The following is a 27,664-nucleotide window of genomic DNA, read 5'->3' as shown; positions in this document are numbered from 1 at the left end:
TGCGGAGCTTCTCTCTCTATTCAGGGTTCACTAGATAGGCATGTTGTTGGAACGGGGCCCAGTCCCCAATGTCATGCTCTAGTACATTTGTGTTGGCACATCTGAGAATGAACCCTGATATTCTAAAAACAGGGCAACAATGTCATTATAATTGCACCAAAAAAATTGTCAGTTGGTTGCATAAATAATTATCACTACTAAATGTTACATGAAATGTAAATATTTGATTGCATAGTCATATTTTCAACGTCATTTTGCTAGATGGGATATCCCCAATGTCAAAACAGTTTTAACGTGTCCAAATCAATAACCAATATGCAGAAACAGTTTGTGATAAATTGAAAACCTAAACATAACATGTGCTATATACACAAACATCTGCCACAATAATTATATTACTTGTATTATTTAAAACAAGCACCTTATAAAACTGTACAAGCACCAGAAACGCTGTTGTTTTGACAAGTAGCAATAAATCACTGATATCAATTAGGGGGGAAATCAGGTTGTACGTGCTGTTGAAACTAACACAACTAAAAAAACACATGGAAATGGGAGATATATTTTACCTCACTGGTTAGAGGACAACCTGCAGAAGACAGTCAGCTACATTTTGGACTGATACATTTAAATTTAGGGGTCCCTAAACAAAGGAACACAACACTTATTTGTCATAACTCATCGATATCATGTGGATTTTTTTTTCTTTTTACCGTTGTTTTACCAGTTAAGTTGACTGAGAACACATTCTCATTTACAGCAACAACCTGGGGAATAGTTACAGGGGAGAGGAGGGCCAGATTGCGAATTTAGCCAGGACACCGGGGTTAACACCCATACTCTTACAATAAGTGCAATGGGATCTTTAATGACCTCAGAGAGTCAGGACACCCGTTTAACGTCCCATCCGAAAGACTGCACCCTACACTGGGCAGTCACTGCCCTGGGGCATTGGGATATTGTTTAGACCAGAGGAAAGAGTGCCTCCAACTGGCCCTCCAACACCACTTCCAGCAGCATCTGGTCTCCCATCCAGGGACTGACCAGGACCAACCCTGCTTAGCTTCAGAAGCAAGCCAGCAGTGGGATGCAGGGTGGTATGCTGCTGGCAATCAATTGTGCGAAAGGAGGGAGATGAGGTTACACGTCCTGTTAAAACGAACAGCTCAAAAACCACACGGAATCTGGGGATAATGTGTACATCCCTGGTCAGAGGACAATTTGTAGAAAACAGCTCGCTACATTTTGAAGTGTTGCATTTTGATTCAAGTGGGTCACCAACATGGTAAGTGTAACACAACTCTTTTTGTTAAATCACATAAATAGTAACTCTTCCATTTCAGAGCCTGGATTTTCCACCTGAGGTTAATATCCATATCATGTTGAAATCAATAGAACAGGGGACATACTTTTAGGGTTCTACATTGTGACACTATTAAAATACTCCTTCTACAATGTTAAAACATTCTACATTGTGACATTTCATTGATATCATGAAACAACTCCTTCATGTATTTTCTGATGTTTGATCAGAGGTCTTTTATCTGTGAATCTCTTGTCACACTGATCACAGCTATAAGGTTTCTCTCCTGTGTGTGTTCTCTGGTGTTGAGTCAGAGTGCTAGATGTAGTAAAACTCTTCCCACATTGACCACAGCTATAAGGTTTCTCTCCTGTGTGTGTTCTCTGGTGTTTAGTCAGAGTGCTAGATGTAGTAAAACTCTTCCCACATTGACCACAGCTATAAGGTTTCTCTCCTGTGTGTGTTCTCTGGTGTAAAGTCAGATATCTAGATGTAGTAAAACTCTTCCCACATTGACCACAGCTATAAAGTTTCTCTCCTGTGTGTGTTCTCTGGTGTTGAGTCAGAGTGCTAGATGTAGTAAAACTCTTCCCACATTGACCACAGCTATAAGGTTTCTCTCCTGTGTGTGTTCTCTGGTGTAAAGTCAGATATCTAGATGTAGTAAAACTCTTCCCACATTGACCACAGCTATAACGTTTCTCTCCTGTGTGTGTTCTCTGGTGTTGAGTCAGATATCTAGATGTAGTAAAACTCTTCCCACATTGACCACAGCAATACGGTTTCTCTCCTGTGTGTGTTCTCTGGTGTTGAGTCAGAGTGCTAGATATAGTAAAACTCTTCCCACATTGACCACAGCTATAAGGTTTCTCTCCTGTGTGTGTTCTCTGGTGTGATACCAGATGGCCAGATTCACCAAAACTCTTCCCACATTGATCACAGCTATAAGGTTTCTCTCCTGTGTGTATTCTCTGGTGTGATACCAGATGGCCAGATTGACTAAAACTCTTCCCACATTGATCACAGCTATAAGATTTCTCTCCTGTGTGTATTCTCTGGTGTAGAGTCAGAGTGAAAGATGCCGCAAACCTCTTCCCACATTGACCACAGATATAACGTTTCTCTCCTGTGTGTGTTCTCTGGTGCACTGTCAGCCCTCCAGATTGACCAAAACTCTTCCCACATTGAGTACAGCTATAAGGTTTCTCTCCTGTGTGGATTCTCTGATGAATTTTATTGCCTGATGGGGAGGTGAATCTCTTCCCACAGTCAGAGCAGCAGTGAGTTCTCTTCCCTGTGGATCTCTGCTGGTGTTTATTGAGGTGTTCTAATGTGGAGAGGCTCTTCTCTGCCTCTTCAGCATCAAGAGGTTGTTGAGGCTCCCCAGAGGATCCACGATAGTCCCATATCGCTCCTGTGTGAACAACAAAGTCAGACAGATGATTAAAGGCCCACAACAGCGGTAATCCACTGTAAAAGGTGATGCCAACAGCGGAGCCATGATGTTGGACAACAATTGACGTCTGTAATGAATGTTAAAATTATTTGATATTTGCCTTAAAATGAGCAAGAATAGTCATATTTTGTCTTGTTTTCACATTCGTAGTGACATTGATGATTGTAGGCTAGAAATAAGTTATTCGTGTTGTTGAACCTCTAAGCAGTGTGCCAGACGACTAATTGGTCTCCAATATAGGCCCCTTTCTGTGTTTGCTAAAATTGCGGGACGAGGGCAATTTGATTGCAGAAACTCCTCCCTGCTAATGAGGAAACCACTAGTTATGGATGTACTATATCTGCCTGGAGCAAAAATGGTGAGAAAAGATTTTAGTTTTTCACAATGTATTCTGAATGTGAATGGGGGAAATTCAGGGGAGTAACCTCCATTTCCAGGTTGATGATGAGTTCATTTCACACTACTTTGGATTATAATTGTAAGGATATTTGAATGTCCTGTTTAATATAATGCTTGCTAAAGCATTAAGAATTATGTGTAATTATTGAAGAACCGCGTTAATGACAGTATCCATTTGGGTGTTGTCAATAAAGTTAAGATTTTATTTATTTATTTAACCAGGTAGGCCAGTTGAGAACAAGTTCTCATTTACAACTGTGACCTGGTGAAGATAAGGCAAAGCAGTGCGACACAAACAACACAGAGTTACACATGGAATAAACAAACGTACAGTCAATAACACAATAGAAAAATCTATATACAGTGTGTGCAAATGGAGTACGGAGGCAAGGCAATAAATAGACCATAGTAGTGAAGTAATTACAATTTAGCAAATTAACACTGGAGAGATAGATGTGCAGATGATGATGTGCAAGTAGAAATACTGGGGTGCAAAAGAGCAAAAAAGTAAATAAAAACATGGGGATGAGGTAGGCAGTTGGATGGGCTATTTACAGATGGGCTGTGTACAGCTGCAGCGATCGGTAAGCTGATCAGATAGCTGATGCTTAAAGTTAGTGAGGGAGATATATGTCTCCAACTTCAGCGATTTTTGCAATTCGTTCCAGTGATTGGCAGCAGAGAACTGGAAGGAAATGCGGCCAAAGTAGGTGTTGGCTTTGGGGATGACCAGTGAGATATACCTCCTGGAGCGTGTGCTATGGGTGGGTGTTGCTATGGTGACCAGTGAGCTGAGTTAAGGCGGAGCTTTACATAGCAAAGACTTATAGATGACCTGGAGCCAGTGGGTTTGGCGACGAATATGTAGCGAGGGCCAGCCGACGAGAGCGTACAGGTCGCAGTGGTGGGTGGTATATGGGGCATTGGTGACAAAACGGATGGCACTGTGATAGACTGCATCCAGTTTGCTGAGTAGAGTGTTGGAGGCTATTTTGAAAATGACATCGCCGAAGTTAACCTGTTAGGCTAGGGGGCAGTATTGACACGGCTGGATAAAAAAACATACCCGATTTAATCTGGTTACCACTCCTACCCAGTAACTAGAATATGCATATACTTATTACATATGGATAGAAAACACCCTACATTTTCTAAAACTGTTTGAATGGTGTCTGTGAGTATAACAGAACTCAAATGGCAGGTCAAAACCTGAGAGATTCCTTTACAGGAAGTGGCCTGTCTGACCATTTCTTGAACTTCTTTTCCATCTCTATCATTTACTAAGGATCTCTGCTCTAACGTGACACTTCCCACGTCGTCCATAGGCGCTCAGAGCCCGGGAAAAAACAGAATGTCGTCATTCCAGCCCCAGGCTGAAACACATTATCGCCTTTCTCAAGTGGCCGATCAAGGGACACTGGGCTTAGGCGCGTGACCCGACCGCCCCCGCCTTTGGGAATTTTTCCTCTGTTTGCCGAAAAGGAGATTCCCTGTCGGAATATTATCGCTTTTCTACGAGAAAAATGTCGTAAAAATTGATTTTAAACAGCGGTTGACATGCTTCGAAGTACGGTAATGGAATATTTAGAATTTTATTGTCACGAATTGCGCCATGCGCGCGACACTTCTTTACTATTTCGGATAGTGTCTGGAACGCACAAACAAAACGCCGCTATTCGGATATAACGATGGATTATTTTGGACCAAACCAACATTTGTTATTGAAGTAGCAGTCCTGGGTGTGCATTCTGACGAAGACAACAAAAGGTAATCAAACTTTTATAATAGTAAATATGATTATGGTGAGTGCTAAACTTGCCGGGTGTCTAAATAGCGAGCCCGTGATGCCTGGGCTATGTACTTAGAATATTGCAAAATGTGCTTTCACCAAAAAGCTATTTTAAAATCGGACATATCGAGTGCATAGAGGAGGTCTGTATCTATAATTCTTAAAATAATTGTTATGCTTTTTGTGAACGTTTATCGTGAGTAATTTAGTAAAATGTTAGCGAATTCCCCGGAAGTTTGCGGGGGGTATGCTAGTTCTGAACGTCACATGCTAATGTAAAAAGCTGGTTTTTGATATAAATATGAACTTGATTGAACAAAACATGCATGTATTGTATAACATATTGTCCTAGGGTTGTCATCTGATGAAGATCATCAAAGGTGAGTGCTGCATTTAGCTGTCTTCTGGGTTTTGGTGACATTATATGCTGGCTTGAAAAATGGGTGTCTGATTATTTCTGGCTTGGTACTCTGCTGACATAATCTAATGTTTTGCTTTCGTTGTAAAGCCTTTTTGAAATCGGACAGTGTGGTTAGATTAACGAGAGTCTTGTCTTTAAATAGCTGTAAAATAGTCATATGTTTGAGAAATTGAAGTAATAGGATTTTTAACGTTTTGAAAATCGCGCCACAGGCTGCCAGTGGCTGTTACGTAGGTGGGACGAATTCGTCCCACCTAGCCCATAGAGGTTAACCTCTATGGGCTTTTTACATGCTAATGTAAAAAGCTGGTTTTTGATATAAATATGAACTTGATTGAACAAAACATGCATGTATTGTATAACATAATGTCCTAGGAGTGTCATCTGATGAAGATTATCAAAGGTTAGTACTGCATTTAGCTGTGGTTTTGGTTTTTGTGACATATCAAACGCTGTTTAAAATCTATTTTTATGCTACTTTTCTCGTAAAATAGCGATAATATTACAACCGGGCAACGTTGTATTCATTCAAAGGCTGAAAGAAAAAAAAATTGAATTCTCGTGAACGCGCATCTCAGTCTCACTGTCCCCAGGCTGACTGATCACAAACAGAGCTGCTGTACTTTGCCCAGAGACAGCAGACACCCCATTCCACTTTCTGGTGGCTTTAGAGAGCAAATGGAAGCCTTAGAAAGTGTCACGTTACAGCACAGATGCTGTAATGTCGATAGAGATGCAGAAGGACAACAAATTATCAGACAGGGCCTTCCTGTATGGAATCTTCTCAGGTTTTTGCCTGCCATATGAGTTCTGTTATACTCACAGACACCATTCAAACAGTTTTAGAAACTTTAGAGTGTTTTCTATCCAAATCTACTAATTATATGCATATTCTAGTTTCTGGGCAGGAGTAGTAACCAGATTAAATCGGGTACGTTTTTTATCCGGACGCGAAAATACTGCCCCCTATCCCAAACAGGGTAAACTATCATTATAACATCATGGATGAATTCTAGAATATACTATATAGCCTAGAAACCTGGTTAAACTATCATTATGACCTCATGGATGGCCAGTCCTTGTATTCATAGTGTAGTGAATTCAGGGGGAGGCCCTGAGCTGAACTCAAACCTGGGTCCAGTGACTGTCAAGCCAACACCTTATAACTGTTACGCCATGATTATCTGAACTTCTTGACGAGGTCCCTATGAATTTGAGAGTGGTTACACTCCTCCTTCCCCCATCCCTCAGCTGTTTACCAAACCAAGTCTCTGGGCAGCCATTTTGTTACTGTTGAAAAAACCCACACAACCCAGCAATCTGCAGTTCATACAACAACAAATCTGTCATTCCACCACTGTTTTGGTTATAAGATGATTATGGGGTTGGAGAAATGTAACTACTCTCAAATTCATAGACAGACCTATGGATGCAAGGACTGACCATCCATGATATCAACATTATAGTTTTAACTATGTTGAGGCTATACAGTGTTGATTACATTGTTTCTAAACATTGGAGTAAAAAAAGTTTCTTTGGGGGTTCTGATGGGGTACAACAGTTGAACTAAGCTCATGAGGCATGTTATATTCTTCAAGAATCAATGGCTATAAATTAATAATTATAAAGTCACAATATGGATGTAGCAATTGCAGATTTCCCCTTTAACACCACACATCAGTTCAACAACTGCAGAGTGCCTCTGTATTTAAGACAGTACTTACTAGTGTTAATCAGGGCCCGTTCATCGTTAAAACCATTGGATGCCTTAACATGCCTTTGGGAAACCGGGCCCAGATATACAGTTTCCTCCTCTTCTTCCTTTTTCGATGTGACAGTCATCTCCCCCTCCTCTTCCACTCCATAAACTGCATCTTCCTCCTCTTCTTTTACTGTAACATCCTCCTCCTCTTTTACTCTGAACGCATCTTTCTCTTCTTCTTTCACTGTAACAGCCTCACCCTCCACTTGTTTTTGTATTGTAACATCTTTCTCTTCCTCCTCCTCTTTCACAAGAGCTTCTTTCTCCGTCCAGCAGGCCTCTTCTTTAGCAGGAGAGTAGCTCAGTGACCGCATGGTCGGGGATGTTAGCTAGCTAGGCTAATGCTAACTTAACCAGCCCACTAGCTGAATAATAACAACAACACCGTAAATATGAAATTAAATCGGATAACTAACTAGACGACAGAAGAGGGTTTAAAACACAGTGGCTAATATACACGAAAGCATCTAAAGAGCTTTATTGGTTTGGCTATTTTGTCTAGCAAGCTACCGAGGTGGCTGAATAACTGTTGTTGCTGTTGAAAGAAGCGTTCCGTCCACTAGATTATACGTCACACCAACAGCATTACCTTACATTCCCAGACCGCCATCTGCTGACTGGAGTGGGTAACGCAGTTGAGTAAAATGTATATTATAATGTTCAGACAAAAAGTTAAACGGTAGGAACTTCCTGAATTGGAATTATCACTCTACACATGTACTGCACTGGAATTATCCCATTGGCTGGCAGAAACGTGCAGTTTCGTTTTTATTGGGCCATCAAAGCTGTGTCAGTGATTTGTGTGATTGGTTCCATTTCAGTCACATGTGCATAAGGGAGAGGTGGTGTCTGATGTCTGCAGGTCAATGCAACTGAGAAATATGATCCTTGTAACTATTCTCTGTGAATATCAGCAGTGGTAATGATTGTGAAATATGATCCTTGTAACTATTCTCTGTGAATATCAGCAGTGGTAATGATTGTGAAATATGATCCTTGTAATTATTCTCTGTGAATATCAGCAGTGGTAATGATTGTGAAATATGATCCTTGTAACTATTCTCTGTGAATATCAGCAGTGGGAATGATTGTGAAATATGATCCTTGTAATTATTCTCTGTGAATATCAGCAGTGGTAATGATTGTGAAACATGATCCTTGTAATTATTCTCTGTGAATATCAGCAGTGGGAATGATTGTGAAATATGATCCTTGTAATTATTCTCTGTGAATATCAGCAGTGGGAATGATTGTGAAATATGATCCTTGTAATTATTCTCTGTGAATATCAGCAGTGGTAATGATTGTGAAATATGATCCTTGTAACTATTCTCTGTGAATATCAGCAGTGGTAATGATTGTGAAATATTTAGTTCATTTCATCAGAGCAACATGATAATTAATGATTTCTGAACAACCATTTTTTATTTAATGTCTATTAAGAATATCTGATCAACTTTATTTCACTTGGTGATGTTTCATTATAGAGAACATAACAATACATGACATCTACAGTGGTGATGTTTCATTATAGAGAACATAACAATACATGACATCTACAGTGGTGATGTTTCATTATAGAGAACATGACAATACATGACATCTACAGTGGTGATGTTTCATTATAGAGAACATGACATAACAATACATGACATCTACAGTGGTGATGTTTCATTATAGAGAACATAACAATACATGACATCTACAGTGGTGATGTTTCATTATAGAGAACATAACATAACAATACATGACATCTACAGTGGTGATGTTTCATTATAGAGAACATAACATAACAATACATGACATCTACAGTGGTGATGTTTCATTATAGAGAACATGACAATACATGACATCTACAGTGGTGATGTTTCATTATAGAGAACATGACATAACAATACATGACATCTACAGTGGTGATGTTTCATTATAGAGAACATGACATAACAATACATGACATCTACAGTGGTGATGTTTCATTATAGAGAACATGACATAACAATACATGACATCTACAGTGGTGATGTTTCATTATAGAGAACATAACAATACATGACATCTACAGTGGTGATGTTTCATTATAGAGAACATAACAATACATGACATCTACAGTGGTGATGTTTCATTATAGAGAACATGACATAACAATACATGACATCTACAGTGGTGATGTTTCATTATAGAGAACATAACATAACAATACATGACATCTACAGTGGTGATGTTTCATTATAGAGAACATAACATAACAATACATGACATCTACAGTGGTTATGTTTCATTATAGAGAACATAACAATACATGACATCTACAGTGGTGATGTTTCATTATAGAGAACATAACATAACAATACATGACATCTACAGTGGTGATGTTTCATTATAGAGAACATAACATAACAATACATGACATCTACAGTGGTGATGTTTCATTATAGAGAACATGACATAACAATACATGACATCTACAGTGGTGATGTTTCATTATAGAGAACATGACATAACAATACATGACATCTACAGTGGTGATGTTTCATTATAGAGAACATAACAATACATGACATCTACAGTGGTGATGTGTCATTATAGAGAACATGACAATACATGACATCTACAGTGGTGATGTTTCATTATAGAGAACATAACAATACATGACATCTACAGTGGTGATGTGTCATTATAGAGAACATGACAATACATGACATCTACAGTGGTGATGTTTCATTATAGAGAACATAACATGACAATACATGACATCTACAGTGGTGATGTTTCATTATAGAGAACATAACAATACATGACATCTACAGTGGTGATGTTTCATTATAGAGAACATGACAATACATGACATCTACAGTGGTGATGTTTCATTATAGAGAACATAACATAACAATACATGACATCTACAGTGGTGATGTTTCATTATAGAGAACATGACATAACAATACATGACATCTACAGTGGTGATGTGTCATTATAGAGAACATAACAATACATGACATCTACAGTGGTGATGTTTCATTATAGAGAACATAACAATACATGACATCTACAGTGGTGATGTTTCATTATAGAGAACATAACATAACAATACATGACATCTACAGTGGTGATGTTTCATTATAGAGAACATAACAATACATGACATCTACAGTGGTGATGTTTCATTATAGAGAACATGACATGACAATACATGACATCTACAGTGGTGATGTTTCATTATAGAGAACATAACAATACATGACATCTACAGTGGTGATGTGTCATTATAGAGAACATGACAATAAATGACATCTACAGTGGTGATGTTTCATTATAGAGAACATGACATGACAATACATGACATCTACAGTGGTGATGTTTCATTATAGAGAACATGACATAACAATACATGACATCTACAGTGGTGATGTTTCATTATAGAGAACATGACATAACAATACATGACATCTACAGTGGTGATGTTTCATTATAGAGAACATAACAATACATGACATCTACAGTGGTGATGTTTCATTATAGAGAACATGACATAACAATACATGACATCTACAGTGGTGATGTTTCATTATAGAGAACATGACATAACAATACATGACATCTACAGTGGTGATGTTTCATTATAGAGAACATAACAATACATGACATCTACAGTGGTGATGTTTCATTATAGAGAACATGACAATACATGACATCTACAGTGGTGATGTTTCATTATAGAGAACATGACATGACAATACATGACATCTACAGTGGTGATGTTTCATTATAGAGAACATGACAATACATGACATCTACAGTGGTGATGTTTCATTATAGAGAACATAACATGACAATACATGACATCTACAGTGGTGATGTTTCATTATAGAGAACATGACATAACAATACATGACATCTACAGTGGTGATGTTTCATTATAGAGAACATGACATAACAATACATGACATCTACAGTGGTGATGTTTCATTATAGAGAACATGACAATACATGACATCTAAGTAGCTGAATATGATTATGGACTAACAGTCTGAAGGACACAATTTATGTTATTCTGGTTAAACAGTGGGAGACTAGTTTATTATGGACTAACAGTCTGAAGGACACAACTCATGTTATTCTGGTTAAACAGTGGGAGACTAGTTGGACTAACATTTTGGACACACTCATTCCATTTTTTACATATTTTTTTTTTACTATTTACTACATTGTACAATAATAATGACAACAATAACAGTATTGGCATTCTCTCAACCTGCTTCATGAGGAATTCATCAGGAATGCTTTTCCAACAGTCTTGAAGGAGTTCCAACATATGCTGAGCACTTGTTGGCTGCTTTTCCTTCTTTTCCTTCTCTGCGGTCCAACTCATCCCAAACCATCTCAATTGGGTTGAGGTCGGGTGATTGTGGAGGCCAGGTCATCTGATGCAGCACTCCATCACTCTCCTTCTTGGTCAAATAGCCCTTACACAGCCTGGAGGTGTGTTGGGTCATTGTCCTGTTGAAAAACAAATGATAGTCACACTAAGTGCAAACCAGATGTGATGGAGTATCACTGCAGAAAGATTACAGGTAACTTATTAGATATTTTGTAGTCATGTTGTGCGAGTTGGAACCAATGTTTTTCTGGATCAAACGCGCCAAATAAATGGACATTTTGGAGATATAACGATGGAATTAATCGAACAAAAGGACCATTTGTGATGCTTATGTGACATATTGGAGTGCCAACAGAAGAAGATCTTCAAAGGTAAGGCATGAATTATATCGTTGTTTCTGAGTTTTGTGTCGCGCCGGGCGGTCTGAAATATGATTGTCTGTGTTTGTTTGATGGGGTGCTGTCCTCAGATAATCGCATGGTTTGCTTTCACCGTAAAGCCTTTTTTGAAATATGACACCGTGGCTGGATTAACAAGAAGTCAAGCTTAAATTTGACATATTGCATGTGTATTTTCAAGAATGTTAAATATACTGCTCAAAAAAATAAAAAATAAAGGGAACACTTAAACAACACAAGGTAACTCCAAGTCAATCACACTTCTGTGAAATCAAACTGTCCACTTAGGAAGCAACACTGATTGACAATAAATTTCACATGCTGTTGTGCAAATGGAATAGACAACAGGTGGAAATTATAGGCAATTAGCAAGACACCCCCAATAAAGGAGTGGTTCTGCAGGTGGTAACCACAGACTACTTCTCAGTTCCTATGCTTCCTGGCTGATGTTTTGGTCACTTTTGAATGCTGGCGGTGCTTTCACTCTAGTGGTAGCATGAGACGGAGTCTACAACCCACACAAGTGGCTCAGGTAGTGCAGCTCATCCAGGATGGCACATCAATGCGAGCTGTGGCAAGAAGGTTTGCTGTGTCTGTCAGCGTAGTGTCCAGAGCATGGAGGCGCTACCAGGAGACAGGCCAGTACATCAGGAGACGTGGAGGAGGCCGTAGGAGGGCAACAAACCAGCAGCAGGACCGCTACCTCCACCTTTGTGCAAGGAGGAGCAGGAGGAGCACTGCCAGAGCCCTGCAAAATGACCTCCAGCAGGCCACAAATGTGCATGTGTCTGCTCAAACGGTCAGAAACAGACTCCATGAGGGTGGTATGAGGGCTCGATGTCCACAGGTGGGGGTTGTGCTTACAGCCCAACACCGTGCAGGACGTTTGGCATTTGCCAGAGAACACCAAGATTGGCAAATTCGCCACTGGCGCCCTGTGCTCTTCACAGATGAAAGCAGGTTCACACTGAGCACATGTGACAGACGTGACAGTCTGGAGACGCCGTGGAGAACGTTCTGCTGCCTGCAACATCCTCCAGCATGACCGGTTTGGCGGTGGGTCAGTCATGGTGTGGGGTGGCATTTCTTTGGGGGGCCGCACAGCCCTCCATGTGCTCGCCAGAGGTAGCCTGACTGCCATTAGGTACCGAGATGAGATCCTCAGACCCCTTGTGAGACCATATGCTGGTGCGGTTGTCCCTGGGTTCCTCCTAATGCAAGACAATGCTAGACCTCATGTGGCTGGAGTGTGTCAGCAGTTCCTGCAAGAGGAAGGCATTGATGCTATGGACTGGCCCGCCCGTTCCCCAGACCTGAATCCAATTGAGCACCTCTGGGACATCATGTCTCGCTTCATCCACCAACGCCACGTTGCACCACAGACTGTCCAGGAGTTGGCGGATGCTTTAGTCCAGGTCTGGGAGGAGATCCCTCAGGAGACCATCCGCCACCTCATCAGGAGCATGCCCAGGCGTTGTAGGGAGGTCATACAGGCACGTGGAGGCCACACACACTACTGAGCCTCATTTTGACTTGTTTTAAGGACATTACATCAAAGTTGGATCAGCCTGTAGTGTGGTTTTCCACTTTAATTTTGAGTGTGACTCCAAATCCAGACCTCCATGGGTTGATAAATTGGATTTCCATTGATTATTTTTGTGTGATTTTGTTGTCAGCACATTCAACTATGTAAAGAAGAAAGTATTTAATAAGATGATTTCATTCATTAAGATCTAGGATGTGTTATTTTAGTGTTCCCTTTATTTTTTTGAGCAGTGTATTTACAATTCTGTAGTTTGAATTTGGTGCCCTGCACTTCACTGGATGTTGGCCAGGTGGGAGGCTACTGTCCAACGTACCCTAGAGAGGTTTAAATAGCCATCAAGTCAGCAAAAGGGAATATGTTCCATCATCCATGTTTATTAACATTAGTTCAAATTGTCCACTGATATTGGTGTAATTTCTCACCCCTTTTGGCTGTATGAAAGTTAATTTCCCCTCAGACACACACATTTGTTCTTTGTTATTACCCGAGCCACTGCCTGTTCAGCCTGCTATCATCCAAAAGGCGAGGTCAGTACAGGTGCATCAAAGCAGGGACCGAGAGACAGAAGCTGTTTTTCAATCTCAAGGCCATCAGACTGTTAAATAGCATCACTAACACAGAGGCTGCTGCCTACAAACACAGACTTGAAATCATTAGTCACTTTAATAATGTTTACATATCTGGCATTACTCATCTCATATGTATATACTGTATTCTACACTATTCTACTGTATCTGTCTATGTATTACTCATCTCATATGTATATACTGTATTCTATCCTATTCTACTGTATCTGTCTATGTATTACTCATCTCATATGTATATACTGTATTCTACACTATTCTACTGTATCTTAGTCTATGTATTACTCATCTCATATGTATATACTGTATTCTACACTATTCTACTGTATCTGTCTATGTATTACTCATCTCATATGTATATACTGTATTCTATCCTATTCTACTGTATCTGTCTATGTATTACTCATCTCATATGTATATACTGTATTCTATTCTACTGTATCTGTCTATGTATTCTATCCTATTCTACTGTATCTGTCTATGCAGCTCTGACATTGCTCGTCCATATATTTATATATTCTTATTCCATTACTTAGATTTGTGTGTATTAGGTATTTGTTGTGAAATTGTTAGATATTAATTGTTAGATATTGCTGCACTGTGGGAACTAGGACAAGCATTTCACTACACCCGCAATAACATCTGCTGAACACCTGTATGTGACCAATAAGATTTGATTTATTATGAAGGTAATTTGTGTAGAATGTATTTTCCCCACTCATTCACCCCATCTCTTTACATTGCTTATGCATATTCAGTGGTCTGACTGCGTCCAGACTATGTCAAAGGCCCATCCTGGTAGATCTGAACCTAATGCAGCTTGGAGTGATCGGATGACAGAAGTCGCATTTAGGTGCCAGGTGTAACTGAGGCCATAGATGCTCCATATCCATTACTTTGAGTGTTTTATATAATATGACTAAATGTGTTTCTGTGTTGCAGGGGCAGTCAGAAATGGAACAGTAAGGCCACAGAACATGACATAAGCAGAGCTGTGGGAGACCACCTCAAGCCCCTGGTAGAGCCGGGGGTGGTGTTTACCACTCCACCACGCCTTCAGCAGGCTGGAAAAACTATGGACCAAGAAATGTGTTGCTTTAACACATTAGATCATTGGTTTGGCAAGAGTCTTGATTGGTCAGTCATTTGTATTACAATATGTTCAAAGCAAATCAGCAAAATCAAGCTTTAATTATACAGTATATTTCAGACATGATGCAACGCAATGTCTTCACAGGAAAAAACAAATACTGAGGATAAAAAACTAATGAGCATTTTAAGGAAATGCCATTGATTAAAATATTAATTGGATGCAACATACAATAAAAAATACCAGCTTGTTTTACTACATTGTTTGTTGTTACGTTCCCCACCAAGAAAAATCTAAAATGTGACTTAAAAAGAAGAGGGAACTAACAAAGTCACTGACAACAACCACAACTAAACAGGTGGGGTTTTAGGAGGGGCTCTGCTAGACGTGCTAACGAGCTTGCTAACGAGCTAGACGTGCTAACGAGCTAGACGTGCTAACGAGCTAAAGTCCAACCTCAAAACATTAATGGAAAAACCAAAGCCTGTAACACCTTACCCCTTAAGACAACAAATATATCCTATATTTTTGTTGGACGAGTTTGCTCACCACCAACAGAAAACAACTTCCATTTCACATTATAATCAACTACAATGCTTCACCTTCTAGAATATAAACATGGTGTCTACTGGCTGTCATCAATTAAAAACACGTATTTCTAAATAATAATATACAATCATATTCTTTTTTTCGCCTTTTTCTTTCTATAGAATCCTAAAACTCACTAGCTTCTAGAACTCTAATCTTCCTAAAACTCACTAGCTTCTAGAACTCTCGTCTTACTAAAACTCACTTGCTTCTAGAACTCTCTTCTTCCTAAAACTCACTAGCTTCTAGAACTCTCGTCTTCCTAAAACTCACTAGATTCTAGAACTCTTGTCTTCCTAAAACTCACTAGCTTCTAGAACTCTAGTCTTCCTAAAACTCACTAGCTTCTAGAACTCTAGTCTTCCTAAAACTCACTAGCTTCTAGAACTAGCTCCTTAATATCCATAGTAACTTTCCACCTCACTGTGGAGCTTCTCTCTCTTTTCAGGGTTCACTAGATAGGCATGTTGTTGGATCAGGGCCCAGTCCCCAATGTCATGCTCTAGTACATTTGGGTTGGCACATCTGAGAATGAATCCTGATATTCTAAAAGCAGGGCAGCAATGTCAATATAATTGTACCAAAAATTGTCAGTTGTTTGCATAAATAATTATGATTACTAAATCTTACATGAATATTAAACATGAAATATAAAAACCAAATGTACACCCCTTTGTTAATATGTATTAGCAATAATTCACTTAATGGTGAGGCATAAAATGTATCTTTTGTCAGGCTGAATGTTTGAGTCCTGCTTCTTCAGTAGTGGAATAAAGACAATTAGTACTTGAATGTTGTAAATAAATACTGGAGTGATGTAGGATTGTTCATATATTTGATTATTGTACTGTGACTATGTGTTTAGGCTGTAAGTATGTTGAAATTAAATTGTTTTCTTTTCAACTTTCACTTTCAACTAAAACCAAACTTATATTGTATGTCTGGCATAGTCTTATTTTCAACGACATTTTGCTAGGTGAGATATCCCCAATGTCACAGTTTAAACGTGTCCAAATCAATAGTCCAAATGCAGAAACAGTTTGTGATAAATTGAAAACCTAAACATAAAATGTAATACATAGACAAACATCTGCCACAATAATCATATTACTTGTATTTTTTAAAACAAGCACCTTATAAACTGCACAAACACCAAAAACGCTGTTGTTTTGACAAGTAGCAATAAAATCACTGATTTCTCTCCTGTGTGTGTTCTCTGATGTGATACCAGGCTGTTTGACTGAGTAAAACTCTTCCCACATTCACCACAGCTATAAGATTTCTCTCCTGTGTGTGTTCTCTGATGTGATACCAGGTTGGTTGACTGAGTAAAAGTCTTCCCACATTGATTACAGCTATAAGATTTCTCTCCTGTGTGTCTTCTCTGGTGCACTGTCAGCACTCCAGATCGACAAAAACTCTTCCCACATTGATCACAGCTATAAGATTTCTCTCCTGTGTGTATTCTCTGGTGAGATGTCAGCTCTCCAGATCGAGCAAAACTCTTCCCACATTGATCACAGCTATAAGATTTCTCTCCTGTGTGTGTTCTCTGGTGTTGAGTCAGATGGCAAGATTGACCAAAACTCTTCCCACATTGACCACAGATATAAGGTTTCTCTCCTGTGTGTGTTCTCTGATGTAGAGTCAGACCACTAGAGTCAGTAAAACTCTTCCCACATTCACCACAGCAATAAGGTTTCTCTCCTGTGTGTGTTCTCTGATGAATTTTAATGCCTGATGAGGTGAATCTCTTCCCACAGTCAGAGCAGCAGTGAGTTCTCTTCCCTGTGGATGTCTGCAGGTGTTTATTGAGGTGTTCTGATCTGGAGAGACTCTTCTCTGCCTCTTCAGCATCAAGAGGTTGTTGAGGCTCCCCAGAGGATCCACGATAGTCCCATATCTCTCCTGTGTGAACAACAAAGTCAGACAGATGATTAAAGGCCCACAACAGCGGTAATCCACTGTAAAAGGTGATGCCAACAGCGGAGCCATGATGTTGGACAACAATTGACGTCTGTAATGAATGTTACAATTATTTGAAATTTGCCTTAAAATGAGCAAGAATAGTCATATTTTGTCTTGTTTTCACATTAGTAGTGAAATCGATGATTGTAGGCTAGAAATAAGTTATTCATGTTGTTGAAACTCTAAGCAGTGTGCCAGACGACTTTTGGTCTCCAATATAGGCCCCTTTCTGTGTTTGCTAAAATTGCAGCACGAGGGCAATTTGATTGTAGAAACACCTCCCTGCTAATGAGGAAACCGATAGTTATGGATGTAGTATATCTGCTAATGAGGAAACCACTAGTTATGGATGTAGTATATCTGGTAATGAGGAAACCACTAGTTATGGATGTAGTATATCTGGTAATGAGGAAACTACTAGTTATGGATGTAGTATATCTGGTAATGAGGAAATCACTAGTTATGGATGTAGTATATCTGGTAATGAGGAAACCACTAGTTATGGATGTAGTATATCTGGTAATGAGGAAAAAACTAGTTATGGATGTAGTATATCTGCTAATGAGGAAACCACTAGTTATGGATGTAGTATATCTGGTAATGAGGAAACCACTAGTTATGGATGTAGTATATCTGCTAATGAGGAAACCACTAGTTATGGATGTAGTATATCTGCTAATGAGGAAACCACTAGTTATGGATGTAGTATATCTGGTCATGAGGAAACCACTAGTTATGGATGTAGTATATCTGGTAATGAGGAAACCATTAGTTATGGATGTAGTATATCTGGTAATGAGGAAACCACTAGTTATGGATGTAGTATATCTGGTAATGAGGAAACCATTAGTTATGGATGTAGTATATCTGGTAATGAGGAAACCACTAGTTATGGATGTAGTATATCTGGTAATGAGGAAACCACTAGTTATGGATGTAGTATATCTGGTAATGAGGAAACCACTAGTTATGGATGTAGTATATCTGCTAATGAGGAAACCACTAGTTATGGATGTAGTATATCTGCCTGGAGCAAAAAATGGTGAGCAAAGAGTTTCGTTTTCACAATGTATTCTGAATATTACAGCACTAGATCAGGAGTGCTACTCAAGGAAACTCACATTAAGCTCTGTGTCTATTCACTAATTCACCACCGTGGGGGAAACTCAGGGGAGTTCTCATAGGCTGACAGCAAAAATAGCCTCCATTTACAGGTTGATTATGAGTGCATTTCACACTACTTTGGATTATAACTGTAAGGCTCGTTTGAATGTCCTGTTTAATATAATATAATAGTCTTCCCTGTGGCTCAGTTGGTAGAGCATGGTGTTTGCAACGCCAGGGTTGTGGGTTCGATTCCCACTGAAGGCCAGTACAAAAATAAAAAAATGTATGAAATGTATGCATTCACTACTTTAAGTCGCTCTAGATAAGAGCGTCTGCTAAATGACTAAAATGTAAAAAAATAATGTTTGTGTTATTGTTGCAAATCAACTGCTTTATACTTAACACTTCAAATGCTATTTGGCTAGCTTTGCCATCAGCCTGACAATGAGGGTTTGTCCACTAAGTGTTTAACATAACTTCACCTAACAATAACATAGACCTACTGTAGGACCCATAACTTCACCTAACAATAACATAGACCTACTGTAGGACCCATAACTTCACCTAACAATAACATAGACCTACTGTAGGACCCATAACTTCACCTAATAACAACATAGACCTACTGTAGGACCCATAACTTCTAACAACAACATAGACCTACTGTAGGACCCATAACTTCACACAACAATAACATAGTCCTACTGTAGGACCCATAACTTCACCTAACAATAACATAGACCTACTGTAGGACCCATAACTTCACCTAACAATAACATAGACCTACTGTAGAGCCCATAACTTCGCCTAACAATAACATAGACCTACTGTAGGATCCATAACTTCACCTACCAATAACATAGACCTACTGTAGGACCCATAACTTCACCTAACAACAACATAGACCTACTGTAGGACCCATAACTTCTAACAACAACATAGACCTACTGTAGGACCCATAACTTCACACAACAATAACATAGTCCTACTGTAGGACCCATAACTTCACCTAACAATAACATAGACCTACTGTAGGATCCATAACTTCGCCTAACAATAACATAGACCTACTGTAGGATCCATAACTTCACCTAACAATAACATAGACCTACTGTAGGACCCATAACTTCACCTAACAATATAGACCTACTGTAGGACCCATAACTTCACCTAACAACAACATAGACCTAATGTAGGACCCATAACTTCTAACAACAACATAGACCTACTGTAGGACCCATAACTTCACCTAACAACATAGACCTACTGTAGGACCCATAACTTCACCTAACAATAACATAGACCTACTGTAGGACCCATAACTTCGCCTAACAATAACATAGACCTACTGTAGGATCCATAACTTCACCTAACAATAACATAGACCTACTGTAGGACCCATAACTTCACCTAACAACAACATAGACCTACTGTAGGACCCATAACTTCACCTAACAACAACATAGACCTACTGTAGGAACCATAACTTCACCTAACAACAACATAGACCTACTGTAGGACCCATAACTTCACCTAACAACAACATAGACCTACTGTAGGACCCATAACTTCACCTAACAATAACATAGACCTACTGTAGGACCCATAACTTCACCTAACAACAACATAGACCTACTGTAGGACCCATAACTTCACCTAACAACAACATAGACCTACTGTAGGACCCATAACTTCTAACAACAACATAGACCTACTGTAGGACCCATAACTTCACCTAACAATAACATAGACCTACTGTAGGACCCATAACTTCACCTAACAATAACATAGACCTACTGTAGGACCCATAACTTCACCTAACAACAACATAGACCTACTGTAGGACCCATAACTTCACCTAACAATAACATAGACCTACTGTAGGACCCATAACTTCACCTAACAACAACATAGACCTACTGTAGGAAACATAACTTCACCTAACAACAACATAGACCTACTGTAGGACCCATAACTTCACCTAACAACAACATAGACCTACTGTAGGATTCAGATTCAGATCAATAACCTAAACCACAAGGCCAAATCTACACTGGAGGAGCTTACCAAGATGACATTGAATGTTCCTGAGTGGCCTAGTTACAGTTTGGACTTAAATCATCTTGAAAGTCTATGGCAAGACTTGAAAATGGCTTTCTAGCAATGATCAACAACCAACTTGACAGAACAGGAAGGATTTTAAAAAGAATAATGAATATTCACATGAAGATCAGCCTCCTATTGGATGACATCATGACTTCCCATCAAGCCAACTCCTTGGAGGCCTTACTATGACATCACTCACTCCTTCTAGTTTGCAGTTATATATTTTGCTCAAAACATGTATTTGTTTCCTTTTAGTGTGTTTATACTTCACTGTATTTATCACTTTTCAACAGGAAAAGTTTAAAAAAAATCACTGTAGGACTTCATGGACAATTCCGACAGTACAAAAACATATTTGAGTGTAGAATGCACTTTTAAAAATCACACATTAGTTCAACAACTGCAGAGTTTGTGTCCCTGTTTTATTAGATAGTACTCACTGTATTTACTGGTGTTAATCAGATCAATGTCCCTGTTTTATTAGATAGCACTCACTGTATTTACTGGTGTTAATCAGATCAATGTCCCTGTTTTATTAGATAGCACTCACTGTATTTACTGGTGTTAATCAGATCAATGTCCCTGTTTTATTAGATAGTACTCACTGTATTTACTGGTGTTAATCAGATCAATGTCCCTGTTTTATTAGATAGTACTCACTGTATTTACTGGTGTTAATCAGATCAATGTCCCTGTTTTATTAGATAGTACTCACTGTATTTACTGGTGTTAATCAGATCAATGTCCCTGTTTTATTAGATAGTACTCACTGTATTTACTGGTGTTAATCAGATCAATGTCCCTGTTTTATAAGATAGTACTCACTGTATTTACTGGTGTTAACCAGATCAATGTCCCTGTTTTATTAGATAGTACTCACTGTATTTACTGGTGTTAACCAGATCAATGTCCCTGTTTTATTAGATAGTACTCACTGTATTTACTGGTGTTAATCAGATCAATGTCCCTGTTTTATTAGATAGTACTCACTGTATTTACTGGTGTTAATCAGATCAATGTCCCTGTTTTATTAGATAGTACTCACTGTATTTACTGGTGTTAATCAGATCAATGTCCCTGTTTTATTAGATAGTACTCACTGTATTTACTGGTGTTAATCAGTTCTCCAGTCTTCTCTTCTTCGTCCTCCTCTAATGTGACAGTAATCTCCCCCTCTTCATCCTTCGTTCCAAAAACGTCTTCATCTTCTTTCACTTCATCCTCCACTCCAAAAACGGCATCTTCCTCCTTTTCTTTCACAGTAACATCCCCCTCATCTTTCACTCTGAAGGTGTCTTTCTCTGTAACGTCTTTCTCTTCTTCTTTCACTGTAACAGCCTCACCCTCTACTTCTTGTTTTACTGTGACATCCTCCTCTTCCTTCTCCTCTTTCACGACAACGTTCTGCCACACTCCCTCTTTCTCCGTCCAGCAGACTTCTTCTTTAACAGGAGGAGAGTAGCTTAGTGAACTCATGGTCGGGGATAATAGCGAGTTAGCATTAGCGACTAGACTAGTGCTAACTTAACCAGCCAGCTAGTTGACTTACAACGTAAATATTAAATTTAATGGGGTAGCTAGTTGTTTACACATAAGTATGTTTAAAGCAAAATGGCAAATACAACACGAAATTGTCTAAAGAACTTGAATGTTCCGACTTTGTCGGCTAGCGAGCTACCGAGGTGGCTGCAGTTGTTGAAGAGTTCCGTCCACTAGATTATACGTCACACTAGAAACATCGCCTGAAAGACACATATCGCCATCTGCTGTCTGGAGGGAGGAAACGCAGTTGAGGAGGGAAAACTATTTTTATTCTTCATTGAATTATAATATTATAAAGCAGTTCAGGGAAACGTTTTTTTCTCTCCATTAAATATGAATATTATATCAACACGTATAAAGAGCAACAAGTGTTGTTTGATTAGTTCAGATTTTAATGAGAATTTAAAACAAACTCTACATCTACTCCACATCTGTATTTCTGATTCAGTCAAATAACTAGATATCAAAATAAGCACCTAGTTATTGATACCCTTGATAAAGATGAGCTAAAATGACTGTATGAAATAAATAAATTAACTTTACCCACTACCAGGATATTTTAGCCCAAAACCTGGTTACCTCTCTGCTAGGAGGCTGAAACTTGGCCATAAGTGGATCTTCCAGCAAGACACATCAACATCCACAAAGAAATGGTTAATTGGGCACAAAAATCAACATTTTCAATGGCCATCTCAGTCTTCGGACTTGAACTCCATTGAAAACCTGTGGTTTGAATTGAACAGGGCAGTCCATAAGCGCAGACTAAATAAATCAAGGACATGGAGAGATTCTGTATGGAGGAAGGGTCTAAGATCCCACCCAATGTGTTCTCTAATCTCATTAAACATTTCAGTGTCGTTATCCTCCCAAGGGGAGGGTGCTGGAGTATTGAAAACATGGGTGGCAGTAATTCAGACCCTTACCTTTTGAGAATAACATGTTCAACTAAATCTCTTTCTCTGAGCAATTGTTTCAGCATACAATAATATAATTCACCTTTTTTTTTACATAGAAGTATTTGAATTCTTTATTTTATAGAGTTGTTTTTGCTCATCTTTATCAAGGGTGTCAACAATTTTGTCCCCCACTGTACCTCCATACTGCTGCTACATGGTGTAACAATACATCATGCAGATGTATATAATGAACAGACTAGGTCTATACTGCTCCTACATGGTGTAACAATACATCATGTAGATGTATATAATGAACAGACTAGGTCTATACTGGTCCTACATGGTGTAACAATACATCATGTAGATGTATATAATGAACAGATTAGGTCTATACTGCTCCTACATGGTGTAACAATACATCATGTAGATGTATATAATGAACAGACTAGGTCTATACTGCTCCTACACGGTGTAACAATACATCATGTAGATGTATATAATCAACAGACTAGGTCTATACTGCTCCTACATGGTGTAACAATACATCATGTAGATGTATATAATGAACAGACTAGGTCTATACTGGTCCTACATGGTGTAACAATACATCATGTAGATGTATATAATGAACAGATTAGGTCTATACTGCTCCTACATGGTGTAACAATACATCATGTAGATGTATACAATGAACAGACTAGGTCTATACTGCTCCTACATGGTGTAACAATACATCATGTAGATGTATATAATGAACAGACTAGGTCTATACTGCTCCTACATGGTGTAACAATACATCATGTAGATGTATATAATGAACAGACTAGGTCTATACTGCTCCTACATGGTGTAACAATACATCATGTAGATGTATACAATGAACAGACTAGGTCTATACTGCTCCTACATGGTGTAACAATACATCATGTAGATGTATATAATGAACAGACTAGGTCTATACTGCTGCTACATGGTGTAACAATACATCATGTAGATGTATATAATGAACAGACTAGGTCTATACTGCTCCTACATGGTGTAACAATACATCATGTAGATGTATATAATGAACAGACTAGGTCTATACTGCTCCTACATGGTGTAACAATACATCATGTAGATGTATATAATTAACAGACTAGGTCTATACTGCTCCTACATGGTGTAACAATACATCATGTAGATGTATATAATGAACAGACTAGGTCTATACTGCTCCTACATGGTGTAACAATACATCATGTAGATGTATATAATGAACAGACTAGGTCTATACTGCTGCTACATGGTGTAACAATACATCATGTACATGTATATAATGAACAGATTAGGTCTATACTGCTCCTACATGGTGTAACAATACATCATGTAGATGTATATAATGAACAGACTAGGTCTATACTGCTCCTACATGGTGTAACAATACATCATGTAGATGTATATAATGAACAGACTAGGTCTATACTGCTCCTACATGGTGTAACAATACATCATGTAGATGTATATAATGAACAGACTAGGTCTATACTGCTCCTACATGGTGTAACAATACATCATGTAGATGTATATAATGAACAGATTAGGTCTATACTGCTCCTACATGGTGTAACAATACATCATGTAGATGTATATAATGAACAGACTAGGTCTATACTGCTCCTACATGGTGTAACAATACATCATGTAGATGTATATAATGAACAGACTAGGTCTATACTGCTCCTACATGGTGTAACAATACATCATGTAGATGTATATAATGAACAGATTAGGTCTATACTGCTCCTACATGGTGTAACAATACATCATGTAGATGTATATAATGAACCGCCTAGGTCTATACTGCTCCTACATGGTGTAACAATACATCATGTAGATGTATATAATGAACAGACTAGGTCTATACTGCTCCTACACGGTGTAACAATACATCATGTAGATATATATAATGAACAGACTAGGTCTATACTGCTCCTACACGGTGTAACAATACATCATGTAGATGTATATAATGAACAGATTAGGTCTATACTGCTCCTACATGGTGTAACAATACATCATGTAGATGTATATAATGAACAGACTAGGTCTATACTGCTCCTACATGGTGTAACAATACATCATGTAGATGTATATAATGAACAGACTAGGTCTATACTGCTCCTACATGGTGTAATAATACATCATGTAGATGTATAATAATGAACAGACTAGGTCTATACTGCTCCTACACGGTGTAACAATACATCATGTAGATATATATAATGAACAGACTAGGTCTATACTGCTCCTACATGGTGTAACAATACATCATGTAGATGTATATAATGAACAGACTAGGTCTATACTGCTCCTACATGGTGTAACAATACATCATGTAGATGTATATAATGAACAGACTAGGTCTATACTGCTCCTACATGGTGTAACAATACATCATGTAGATATATATAATGAACGGACTAGGTCTATACTGCTCCTACAGGGTGTAACAATACATCATGTAGATGTATATAATGAACAGACTAGGTCTATACTGCTCCTACATGGTGTAACAAAAGGTTGGAGTCACTTAGAAATGTTCTTGTTTTTGAAAGAAAAACACTTTTTTTGTCCATTAAAATAACATCAAATTGATCAGAAATACAGTGTAGACATTGTTAATGTTGTAAATGACTATTGTAGCTGGAAACAGCTGATTGTTTATGGAATATCTACATAGGCGAACAGAGGCCCATTATCAGCAACCATCACTCCTGTGTTCCAATGGCACGTTGTGTTAGCTAATCCAAGTTTATCATTTTAAAAGGCTAATTGATCATTAGAAAACCCTTTTGCAATTATGTTAGCACAGCTGAAAACTGTTGTGCTGATTAAAGAAGCAATAAAACTGTCCTTATTTAAGCTAGTTGAGTATCTGGAGCATCAGCATTTGTGGGTTCGATTACAGGCTCAAAATGGCCAGAAACAAATAACTTTCTTCTGAAAATCATTAGTCTATTATTTTTTCTGAGAAATGAAGGCTATTCCATGTGAGAAATTGCCAAGAAACTGAAGATCTCGTACAATGTTGTGTACTACTCCCTTCACAGAACAGTGCAAACTGGCGCTAACCAGAATAGGAGGCCCCAGTGCACAACTGAGCAAGAGGACAAGTACATTAGTGTCTAATTTGAGAAACAGACGCCTTACAAGTTTTCAACTGGAAGCTTTATCAAATAGTACCTGCAAAACACCAGTCTAAACGTCAACAGTAAAGACCGTTTAAAAAAAGAAAAGATTAAGATGGGCAAACTAACACAGACATTGGGCAGAGGAAGATTGGAAAAAAGTGTTATGGACAGACGAATCTAAGTTTGAGGTGTTCGGATCACAAACAAGAACATTCGTGAGTTCCAGAAAAAATGAAAAGATGCTGGAGGAGTGCTTGACGCCTTCTGTCAAGCATGGTGGAGGCAATGTGATGGTCTGGGGTGCTTTGGTGGTGGTAAAGTGGGAGATTTATACAGGGGAAAAGGGATCTTGAAGAAGGAAGGCTATCACTCCATTTTGCAAAGCCGTGCCATACCCTGTGGACGGCGCTTAATTGGAGCCAACTTCCTCCTACACCAGGACAATGACCCAAAGCACAGCTCCATTTAGGGAAGAAGCATTCAGCTGGTATTCTGTCTATAATGGAGTGGTCAGCACAGTCACCGGATCTCAACCCTATTGAGCTGTTGTGGGGGCAGCTTGACCGTATGATACGTAAGAAGTGCCCATCAATCCAATCCAATTTGTGGGAGGTGCTTCAGGAAACATGGGTTAGGGTTTGGCAGGGGTTTGGCCGTCATTGTAAATAAGAATTTGTCCTTAGCTGGCTTGCCTGTTTAAATAAAGGTTAAATACATTTTTTTTTTAAATGTAACTTCATTACACCGTTACACTGGCATACAAACTCGGTAGCATAGAGTTGATAATACATATGACGTTGGGAAATAGTGCATTGTGGGTAGTTTAGAAGATTTCCCGAAATAAGTTAATCAATTTGTAATAATGCAAAAACATAGCTGTTTGTACTTATAGGTAACCATATCGTGACTACAACTAGGCTACTAAGTCTTTAACCACACTGTGTTGTTACACTGGCGAGTAAAAACTCATGCTTCCTACACTTTAACTTTTTGTCTGACAATAAAATAATCATTTTACTCAACTGCGTTACCCACTCCAGTCAGCAGATGGCGGTGTGGGAATTTAAGGTAATGCTGTTGGTGTGACGTATAATGTAGTGGACGGAACGCTTCTTTCAACAGCAGCAACAGTTAGTCAGACACCACGGTAGCTTGCTA

General features: G+C 38.7%; 1 protein-coding gene across 1 annotated transcript; it reads right to left on the bottom strand.

Moving 5' to 3' along the window:
• Window positions 1–616: 616 nt before the first annotated feature.
• On the bottom strand, window positions 617–23,376 carry LOC145877352 (uncharacterized). The gene is made up of 2 exons (XM_082972668.1): window positions 23,361–23,376; window positions 617–2,657 (listed from the first exon to the last, which is right to left on the bottom strand). The coding sequence occupies exons 1-2, from the start codon at window positions 23,374–23,376 to the stop codon at window positions 1,492–1,494; spliced, it is 1,182 nt and encodes a 393-aa protein (XP_082828794.1). The 3' UTR covers window positions 617–1,491.
• Window positions 23,377–27,664: the final 4,288 nt, after the last annotated feature.

This window comes from Salmo salar, unplaced genomic scaffold (assembly GCF_965601325.2).
Source record: "Salmo salar unplaced genomic scaffold, fSalSal1 ptg000960l, whole genome shotgun sequence".
Taxonomy (NCBI): Eukaryota; Metazoa; Chordata; class Actinopteri; order Salmoniformes; family Salmonidae; genus Salmo; species Salmo salar.
This window is presented reverse-complemented; position numbering and strand designations above follow the sequence as displayed.